Source organism: Phycodurus eques, chromosome 3, assembly GCF_024500275.1.
Source record: "Phycodurus eques isolate BA_2022a chromosome 3, UOR_Pequ_1.1, whole genome shotgun sequence".
NCBI classification, from domain to species: Eukaryota; Metazoa; Chordata; class Actinopteri; order Syngnathiformes; family Syngnathidae; genus Phycodurus; species Phycodurus eques.
Genome location: NC_084527.1, coordinates 3,078,256 through 3,088,785, shown reverse-complemented (window position 1 = coordinate 3,088,785; position 10,530 = coordinate 3,078,256). Strand labels below are relative to the sequence as shown.

The following is a 10,530-nucleotide window of genomic DNA, read 5'->3' as shown; positions in this document are numbered from 1 at the left end:
TGGTCCATTGAAACCAAGCGTGACCTTTTTTTGGCCTTAATTCCTAAAGAAACCTTCGGCGTTGCAGTGCTTTGTCGTTGATGTGGGCCAACGTCAGCCATCTCCCGGGGGCCCCTTCAGCTTTTGGGGCCCTCGGCAATGCCCGCCCCGTGTTGCGGCACCTCTGGTGATAAAACTGCATACAGTGTGACCTTTTATTAAGGGGCTCCTAATGCTCGTGCTGTCTCATGAGCATTTTAATGTGTCTGTGAGGTGAATGGCTTCTGCACAGGTCAAAGTGCTCACTAACAGATTTAAACAGATGGGTGAACAATATTTGAAGTCAACCTAGGCCAGGCATTGACGTTACAATATAATTCAGCAATATTCCCTGTTGAGAAAAGCAAAATATGACAATAGGACTGAAGGTTGAGCGGCGTCAAACAATATGGAGCCGTGGCTGACTAGGGTGGGGTATCGCGCATGCGCGGAACGATTGCGCCCCTGTCTTGAGACTTGTCTTGTCTTGCGGGATCTTTTCCTGCACAAATCCACTCATTGGAACGACAGTCTGACATTTAGGAACTCGTTGCGAATGAGCACTTTGTAAACGTCGTTCGCCATCGTTGTAACAAGTTGTCAGGCAGGTACAAATTGCCCTGGGCGTCGACTGTCCATTGAGCATCCATCCAATTTTCCTGGTTTTTTTTTTGTGTGTGTTCTTTTCTTGTTCACTGGCTGCTGAGCTTTTCCAGTCTTGCTAGCTAGCGTTAGCCGAGCGCCGGAGTGATCGTTAAAATGTCGGGTTACCAAGGGAAAAAGAACATTCCTCGAATCACTGTGAGTATATTGCTATTTTGTCCCCTTTATTTTGGGATTCGATGTTATTTTTATTCATTTTTTGTTCCTTTACCTGCTACCTTAGGCTAGCGAACGCTCGGCCGTCGTATGCATCCGTAGTTCACCTTCATATCGGTGCACCAAGCAATTCTTTTTGCACCAATTGTCCCATTTGCGGTTGAGATTTTAAACCTCACTGAATATCGTGATCGTCGAAAGAAAGCAAATCCGTGTAAAGTAGGTCACTGGCCAGCACCCATCCCCAAAAAAGCGCTAATCGTTCAGCTGTTCGGGCCACATCGACTGAACGATCTCGACGTCAAATCACGGCGCTTCTGGATTGAAGCGCGTCGCATCGGCACGCGGGCGAACCTGCAGTGCGTCGAGGTTCTTGACAACAGGTAGCAGTCAGATGTCGTGCAGGTGCTAGCCGGTTGCAATTCCTAATCTGAGCCCTCCTGACTGTAACCGTGCATTACGATCAGGTCATGGAAGAATGAACCCTCGGCAGGGTGACAGGTGACCTGTGGGGCCTTTAGTTTCACACCCATGGGAATGTTTCAGTCGTGTTCTATTGGCTTCCTTTTTCTACAACTCTATTATTACTGTACCGCGCGAATAGTGTATTCGAAACTGCTTCACGTTGAGTCCTTTGTACGATGCACGTTTTGATTTGCACGGACATAAGGCCTTGTATTGTCGTCGTTGTCACAGTGCAAACAATTTAACGGCGCGGACTGGTTGGGGTGATGTGCAGTGACTGGCATCTGACATTCACTACCAGTGTGCAATATAATTCCAATATTGCCGCTATAAAGTGTTAACATCACAGCGTTATTCGTATTTCGTTCGGTCTGTTCTGTTCAACTTCACGTAGGGCGAAGACTGTCACTAAAGGCACACACTGCTTTTCATGTCCATCCGGACAATTCATGCTGCGATGGTTTCCGCAAATTACATTGTCTCTATTAGCTTGCCGTCGTGTCTTTGTGAGCGTGTAGGAGAACCAATGAAAAGTAGGCCAGCAGTTCACCCTCTTGCTTCTCTTCGATGATGGAGACAGAATTAGCCCAAACTGGGCCAGCGGTCCTGGATTCAAATGTCAACTCAAGCCCTCGTGTGTGGAGTTTCCGTGTTCGCCCTGCGCTTGCCTGTGATCATTTTTTGGGGGGGGGGGGGGGGGGGGGGGGGGGGGTGGTTACTGCGGCCTCCTCGCGCATTCCATATACATACATGCATGTTTGGTTAACCAAAGCATCAAAACGGCCCATAGGTTTGGACTTGGTTATACATCTATATGTGCACAGGCTGCGATTGGCTGTCGGGCGTACTCCACTTCTTGCCCTGAAGTCAGCTCGGATATGCGTCAGCTCAACCGTGACCCTAATGAGGTCAAGCGCTATGGAAAATGGATGGCTTGATAGATATTTTGGAAAATCAAATGTCTCTACCTTGCAGAGTGACCGTCTCCTCATAAAAGGAGCAAAGATCGTGAATGATGATCAGTCTTTCATGGCTGATATCTACATGGAGGATGGAGTCATCAAGTGAGTTTGAAGTTTTCATTTTTCAGTGAACTGTTTAAGTAAATTGTTATCATTTTGTCAACGGCCAATGACAAGCATTTATGGTGAAATAAAGATTTTTTTAAAATCTGAAATGCATATTTTTCAGCTAAAACAATATATGATGTGAAAGATGGTGACCTGCATGGTGGTGTCTTTTTTTCTAGATTTTTGCTTCATTTACATTTGAATTGCTGAGATTGAATTTATATATTTTTTTCTGTTCTTCCAGGCAAATAGGTGACAACCTAATTGTCCCTGGGGGAGTTAAGATCATAGAGGCTCATGGAAGAATGGTGATGCCTGGAGGCATCGACGTGCACACCCGATTCCAGATGCCTGATCGAGGCATGGTGGCAGCGGATGACTTCTACCAGGGCACCAGGGCAGCTCTGGCGGGGGGCACCACCATGATCAGTAAGTTGTCCAGCAGCCAGACTTCGGTGTGTTTTCAACTAAGGCACACACATCCCGTCACGGAGATTATAACATTGCTTGTGCGTGTGTGTTATGAGGCTTTTTTAAAAAACATTTTTTTATTACAGCTACCTTCCACACATGAAATCTCGGCTGTTTTATTTACAATATTTTTTTTTGGGGGTGTTTTTTCTAGTTGACCACGTGGTGCCAGAGCCTGGCATAGGCTTGGTTGCAGCTTTCAAGCAGTGGAGAGAATTGGTTGACAGCAAATCCTGTTGTGACTACTCTCTCCATGTGGACATCACCGACTGGAAAAAAGGCACTCAGGAGGAGATGGAGACCTTGGTGAAGGAACACGGTATGCAGTCAGCGACCACTAAATTACTGCTACTGTCAAAGGTGTAGCCACAAATATCCAGTCGAGTATTTGTGCCACAACAAATCTCACGTTTTTTCCTCATTCAGTCCTTGCATGGTGTTTAAAAAGCATTTTCACAACACTCTCCCATGTCTCCTTTATAATTATTTTTTTGTTTTACTCTTCTTCCTTTGCTCTGGGTTCTCCCTCTTGCTCTCCTTTTTCCACTTTTGGCTCTCATAAGTTTTCTATCTTCAGGTGTCAACTCTTTCCTGGTCTATTTGGCCTATAAGGATGTTTTTCAACTTTCTGACTCTCAGGTAGGCTTAGCTCTTGGATGACATTAGCGAGGTCTTCTCTTTCCACTGACTTTGCATGTTTGGCGTCAATGTGTGCCTTATGCTAATGAGCTCACTAGTCTCCCTTGTGATATTTTAGATTTACGAGGTGTTCAGCGTCATCAGAGACCTCGGTGCCATCGCTCAAGTGCATGCTGAGAATGGTGACATCATTGCCGAGGTAAAAAACTAATGTATATAAGCAGTTTTCTTGAATTTGGAACACGAGTTTTTTTGTTTGGATTGAATAGGAGCAAAGACGTATTCTCGAGCTGGGTATAACTGGGCCTGAAGGTCATGTACTCAGCCGCCCAGAAGAGGTGAGGTGCCTTAAAATGTCAACACATCAGAGGGCTCGAGAGAGCCTGACGGAAAGGAGAACTGTTCTGTTATGTGTGCATGTGTGACGCGCGGCAGGTGGAGGCAGAAGCAGTCAATCGCTCTATCACCATAGCCAATCAGACAAATTGTCCTGTCTACATCACCAAGGTGATGAGCAAGAGTGCCGCCGATGTCATCGCTCTGGCCAGGAAAAAGGGTACGTCGTGAAATGTTGTCCAATTTCCTTTCCGGAACACTGTATTTCCATATTACAATGCTCCTGTCCGCTCTTTTAGGTTCTGTTGTTTTCGGAGAGCCCATCTCAGCCAGCTTGGGCACCGACGGCACCCATTATTGGAGCAAGAACTGGGCCAAGGCTGCGACCTACGTCACTTCTCCACCACTCAGTCCGGATCCCACCACCCCTGATTACCTCAGCTCTCTGTTGTCATGGTTGGTGTCTAGAATCAAAGATTGCACACAAAAAAAAAAGAGAGCCATACCCCCGATGCACTGTCATTGACTTTAAACGTCTCCAATGTGTTTTTTTAATCACAAGATGTCATCAGAGCCACCAAAGATTACAATGTCTCATTTTTCGGCGTCATTTGTGTTTACATATATCATATTTGTATAAACAAATGGTATACATGTACACACAACTTTTGTCCGTAGACACCAGTCATAAAGAAAACCAAAGTTCAGCAAGTTCGGCTTCAAACAATCATAATCAAACCGTAGTCATGCTCGTTAGCGTAGCATACACAGGAAGTCAGCAGTCATGTTTTTCCAGGTTCGGTCACGTGATGTTCAGCATATGGCAGGTTGCACTCCTTAAAACCAGTTTATTTTTGTATTTAGATTTTAAAATAGAAATGTACTTTTCTTTAAAAACACGTGACACTTTTTTTTTTTTTTTTTTTTTTTTTTTTTTTTGTGGGGCTGGAATGGATTAATGGCCTTTCAGTACTTAATGGTGAAATTATCTTTGCTGATCGGTGGTAACTGAAAGGTAGTTTGAAATACATGAAAAGCTCAGACCAGCATCTTGTTTCGGGAAGGGGAACTTTTATGTAACTAATGTATTGCGCTATTTCTCCAAGTTGAATGACGAGATCATGAAAAGAAAAGCGATGATGTGGCATTAAGAACGAGACCACAGCTCAACATTTAGATTTCTGAAGCAATCCCGGTTGCCATCTAAAATTAGACTTTTGCATTCTGTCAAATCCAGTGGGGATTTACAGGTGACAGGTAGCGCTCACTGCACTTTCCAGACATCGCAGCGCGCAGTAGGCAAAGACAACTTCACCCTAATCCCGGAGGGCACCAATGGCACCGAAGAGAGGATGTCCCTAATCTGGGACAAATGTGTGGTGAGGGCCAAAATTCACTCCGCAAACGAACGTCCTCCTTGCATGTGTTTTGAGACCTCGTTCCCATGATATTTTCACCAGGTGAGTGGAAAGATGGATGAGAATCAGTTTGTGGCAGTGACCAGCACGAATGCCGCCAAGATCTTCAACGTCTTTCCTCGCAAGGGCCGCATTGCTGTGGGCTCCGACGCTGACCTCGTTCTGTGGGACCCAGATGTCACCAAGATCATCTCAGCCAAGAACCACAACTCGGTATTTGTAGAGGTTTTTTTTTTTTTGTTTTTAAATTGGGGGGGGGGGGGGGGGGGGGGGGGGGGGGGGGGGGGGGGGGGGGTTAATTTCACAAATAGGGTGGCACCGAGAACCAGTGGTTAGTTTGTCTGGCTCATGGTCAGATGTGAATGTAACTGTGAATAGTTGTATGTTTATATGTGCCCTACGATCGACTGGCAACCAGTCCAGGGTGTACCCAATTGCTCACCTATAATTCAGATGGGATAGGCTCCAGCTACCGCAAATCCCCCAAAAAGGATAAGCGGTATAGTAGAGAATGAATGGGTGGATGTATGTGAATAAAGACTGCTTTTGATTCCTGTCTCTGGCTTCCTCTTCTCCTGCTAGGCTGTAGAATACAACATCTTTGAGGGCACAGAGGTGCGTGGTGGTCCTCTGGTGGTGATCAGCCAAGGTAAAGTTGTGTTGGAAGAGGGCAGCCTTCACACGACAGAGGGCTGCGGGCGCTACATCAGCCGTAAAGCCTTTCCGGACCACGTGTACAAGAAGATAAAAGCTCGCAGCCGGGTGCGACCATATGGAAAGAATGATCTAACTCAGTGTTTCCCAACATCAATTGAGCCAAGGCACACGCATACTGTGTTCACCTGCTATTCGTTGGGGATAGGCGCTGAGCCCTGCCGAGAGTAATTGGTGTCCCCTCCTTTTAAAAGGGTTTATAATTACCAATAGATGCCACAAGATGGTGACAAAGCACAACGTTTGTCTAAATGAAACTCATCAACTCACTTTAACATACTTCCTTGGTAGCAAGATGCAAAAATATGGGGCAAAAGTAGTACTTTTATTGCTTCGGCACAAAAACGGCAAAAGCTGAGTTTTTCTGCAATAAGGGAGGATGGGTTAAAAAAACAAAAATCAGCAAAGGTGAATTAGAAAATGTTGAGCAGTGAATATACTGGAGTTGAATGTACTGAACTAAAGATGTGTCATGTAAATAATAATTTTCACACCAATGAAATGGCATTGGCTGGTTCCCCGCGGCACACCTGACTATCTCTCACGACGCTCGACTGCGCCGTGGCACAAGGGTTGGGAATCGCTGATCTAGCGTGACAAGTCGTGAGTGCCATCACACTGACGGATTGATTTGAATGTTCAGCTGACAGAGTTGCGTGGAGTCCCCCGGGGTCAGTATGATGGGCCCGTGTGCGAGGTGATTCTTACTCCCAAGGTTCTGACCTCAGTCTCTGCAGTGAAGACCTCTCCTACCAAGCAGCAACAGCAGCAACAATTTATTCAGCAGCCGGTGCGCAACCTCCACCAGTCGGGCTTCAGTCTGTCAGGTAAGTGAGTTACGTTCTCTGCAACTTGACTCCCTAGTAGGACAGCAATTTTCTTCGCGGTCATAATGTGATTGTGTATTGTTATAAATGTTGTCCCTGTTAGGTGCCCAAATTGATGACAGCGTTCCACGCCGTAACACCCAGCGCATCGTGGCTCCCCCTGGAGGAAAAACCAACATCACCAGCCTCGGCTAAGGTGTTTTATACAGGTACATCTCGATGAATTAGAATATATTTATTCTAATTTACTGAAATGAGATGCCTACAATCAATTGTGCAACAGATGCCTGCAGGTGACTATCGATGTGATTTATTAGCTGGAAAATACAAGAAGGACATAAGCTGAAGCCTCACACAGTTGCACTACAAATTTGAGAACAACAAATCACATCTATAGCCATCTGCAGGTTTCTGTTGCACACTTTATTTAGGTATGTCCTGTCAATAAATCCGAAAAAATGTATTCTAATTTAGTGATATGTACCGGTTCCTGTAATTGCACCAAGGTGCAGGGGGGCATAGGACTGGCGGTCTGTCACTCCTGACTTGCCGTGCACCACACACTTCTATTGTCTCTCTCTATTTTGCTGTATTTAACAAAAGGAAAGCACTACTTAATTTAATTTCAGCTGATAGGGAAGATTCCAGGGAATTGAAACTGTTGCTAGATGTTTAACCTTTTACCATGTCCTCTTGACTTTGATATTCATCAGAGTCAGAACACGATTCAGTCTTTAAACCATTGGGCATTTTAGGACTGGGAGTTTTTCCTCGTGCTGGTGCCACAGAAACCCGAAGGTCAATTCACAGTTGTTGTTAAAACACGAATGGAGACTTTTTTTTTTTTTTTTTTTTTTCTTCTGTCATTTAATTTTGCTGTTCATCTCGGTCTTCCTTTTGTGTTACGGTTGCACTTCCCATTTTTAAATACTGTTTTGAATCATGTATTAATGCAGCGAATGAACTGAAAGATACATTAATGGTATTTAAGGGTTACCTTTCAATTTGGGAGCCACGCAAAATTTGACGTCTTTTCCACTCGCCTGTTAATGTTTCCTCAAACTTGTAATAATGTGTCTGCTGAACACTTTTGAGGAGACAGACGCTGCAAAGTCGGAGGCGAGGTTTGCAGAAAGGTTCTCTGCATCTGGTGCTATATGAGCAATGCTAAAGTGTATATGTGCAGATATATGTTAACCGTTCCCGCGTCGATCGTCCTCCAGTTGTCGTTGCTTCCCGGGGACCGATTTAGCCACTTAGTGACACAAATTTGTACCAATCCAAATGATACCCATGTATGTGAGCTTGCAAGTTTTTTTGTGGGTGGGTTTTTTATGTTTTTAAGGTTATATGTTGAATTCAAATAGTCCCCTGCTTGTTCTGTATGATATTGCTAGCACACTGTATCTATGAAGGTTCTTGAAACAAGTGATTTGTGAGACCTGATGGAACATTGCAACATGGATTGCTATATATTTAGGAGATCCCTCACTGCGTGGTGATGATGTGTCCACTTCTCTTTGTGTTTGTGTTGTGAAACAAGTACCAGAAATCCAGTTCTCCTTTTGTCTTGCCTTCACTTACAGTATTTATTGCCACCGGTTTGAGCCGGAGCCACAGCATGTGGTCAGTAAGTTCTAGATACAGTCCGTCCCTTCATTGCCTTGTCAAGTGTACGCCTCTTATGCCAGGCTATAATGTGAAGTTGATTCCCTTATTTTGGCAGGGTTCTTGATGGTCGTTATTGAGCTGCAATGTGCAACGCTGGTCTTGTCCCACTTAGTGTGATATTCAGTCATGTATATCTTGTAGGATACCAAAATTTGACAGGGCACAAATCAGTGGTCCCTTCTGCATTTGACCTGACCTGTGTTGACTTCAGTGGAGTAAAAATAATATAAATAAAGCCTTTGGTAAAGACTCCCTTTTTGAATGTGCTTACTATGTATAATGAAATATATATGTATATGCCCAAATGTATAGTGCTGATTGTTGCTATGTGAGCCCAAATTGCCAGAAAGTAACATATTTTATGTCAGTGTTGAATGTGTTCATTTGCACATGGATACCCAATACTCAATTTATCTTAATAAAGTAGCTGTATAAAGTTTGTCACAACTATTACACATATTGTAATTTTTTATTTTATTATTATTATTTTTTTTAGACAAATCAAAGAAAGCAATTGCAAATATATTTCCCCCCCATAAATGAACTATTCACAGTATTATTTAACACCAAATCTGTATTTTGAATTCATCCATCCCCTTTACCACTCGCTCATCTTCAGTAGGGTTGCGGATGAGCTGGAGCGGGGTAAACCCTGAATTGCTCGCCAGCCAATCGCAGGGCACAGATTGACAAACAGCCATTCACATTCAGACCTAGGAACAATTTAGAGTTTTAACCTTGACGGGGAGAACATGCAAATTCCACCAATCTTAGAAGTATAACGGCTAGCCACTCGTTCGCCATACCTGTTTTCAATTTATAAATCTAATCATAGTGGTCACTCCTAACATGTACAGTATGACTGCTTTTTTTTTTCTTTTTTTTTTTTTTCCTACAAATATATATATATATTTTTTTTTTCTACAAATACTAATGTATGGTCAACTGGCACAAAACTGCAGTCAAACCGGCATTCACGGTTATTGTTTGAGGTGGTTTGATTGAGACTTACCATTACACATCCCATTAAAAAAAAAAAAAAAAAAAAACGTCAATGGAAAGCTGAAAAGGTCTGTGGATCAAACACACCCTTCTTGAGTTGTGTGCAACATATGGAATTTTACAGTATACAAACACTGGGTGGAGGCAAAGAGGACAGAATGAGCTCAACAGCTTCGCTAACATGTTCCATACTGCATGTTCCAGCTGTTCAGCCCTTCCACCTGCACGTAAGAGCTGAACACATTGATTATGTAAATGTACCAAACTTCGACATTAAGTAAGAGCCAATGGCTATTAGACAAGTACCCAGTCTAGACATGATATGATAAGCATTTTAATTACAATGGAAAGGAGGGTTCTTGAATGGGTTTTCCATCATCTCCACCCGCGGATGATAGCTTTGGACGAGAAATTGCCTCTGAAAGACGTCACCAAACTGAGCCCTCTCGAGGAATTTTGCCAGCATGAATCATCGGCAGAGCCTGGCGATACAGTACAACGTGGACACGTGAGCAAATGCGTTGAGACAATCCCCTTGATTAGAATTCCATTTTATAGAGCTATTTTGAAGGCATGCATCGAGGAGTGTGGTGTGGAAGAACTTCAATCCTGACATTAACCCCATGACACGCAGTTGCGATGAACTGGAGCAGATATGACAGAAATTCCGTCTGACACACAAAAACTTGTAGAAAGTCTGGTAAAGGTGAGACTAAAGGCTCTATTTTCGTAGACGGCGCATCTGTGGCGGGGCACAAATGGTGGCGGGTTCTGATTTTTTTGCAGGAGTAAGGCTAGCTGTGCATATTTGCCAATTTGGCAGACCCATCTTCGCCAAGCTGCGTCGCGAGGGTTTGTCCTCTGAGATGTGCCCAGCGGAGTGCCAATTTGGTGCCAGAAAGTCGGTCTAAACTTACTTCTACTCAGGCCATGTTATCACCAGCTCATTCTGTATTTAAAAATATTACCCGCTCACATTGTCTGTTGCCACACCGTCAAGAGCAGAGACGATGCTCCAGTCAAGCACGGATCGCTGCGATGACGCATCGTCATCTTCCGCACTGAGATGCCTCCATCAAG

The 10,530-nt window shown here is 44.1% G+C and overlaps 1 protein-coding gene across 2 annotated transcripts; it reads left to right on the top strand.

The window, feature by feature from the left end:
* The first annotated feature begins 498 nt into the window (after positions 1-498).
* On the top strand, positions 499-8,870 carry dpysl2a (dihydropyrimidinase like 2a). 2 transcript variants are annotated; one of them, XM_061671456.1, is made up of 15 exons: positions 499-819; positions 2,278-2,366; positions 2,617-2,801; positions 2,998-3,162; positions 3,421-3,482; positions 3,601-3,681; positions 3,752-3,820; positions 3,918-4,038; positions 4,118-4,274; positions 5,056-5,197; positions 5,279-5,449; positions 5,819-5,998; positions 6,594-6,621; positions 6,688-6,777; positions 6,881-8,870. In XM_061671456.1, exons 1-15 carry the CDS (start codon positions 778-780, stop codon positions 6,970-6,972), a joined length of 1,674 nt encoding a protein of 557 aa, XP_061527440.1. In that variant the 5' UTR covers positions 499-777; the 3' UTR covers positions 6,973-8,870. The 2 variants fall into 2 exon arrangements, with proteins under 2 accessions (XP_061527440.1, XP_061527439.1); XM_061671455.1 differs by having other exon boundaries at positions 6,594-6,777.
* The last annotated feature ends 1,660 nt before the right edge of the window (positions 8,871-10,530 follow it).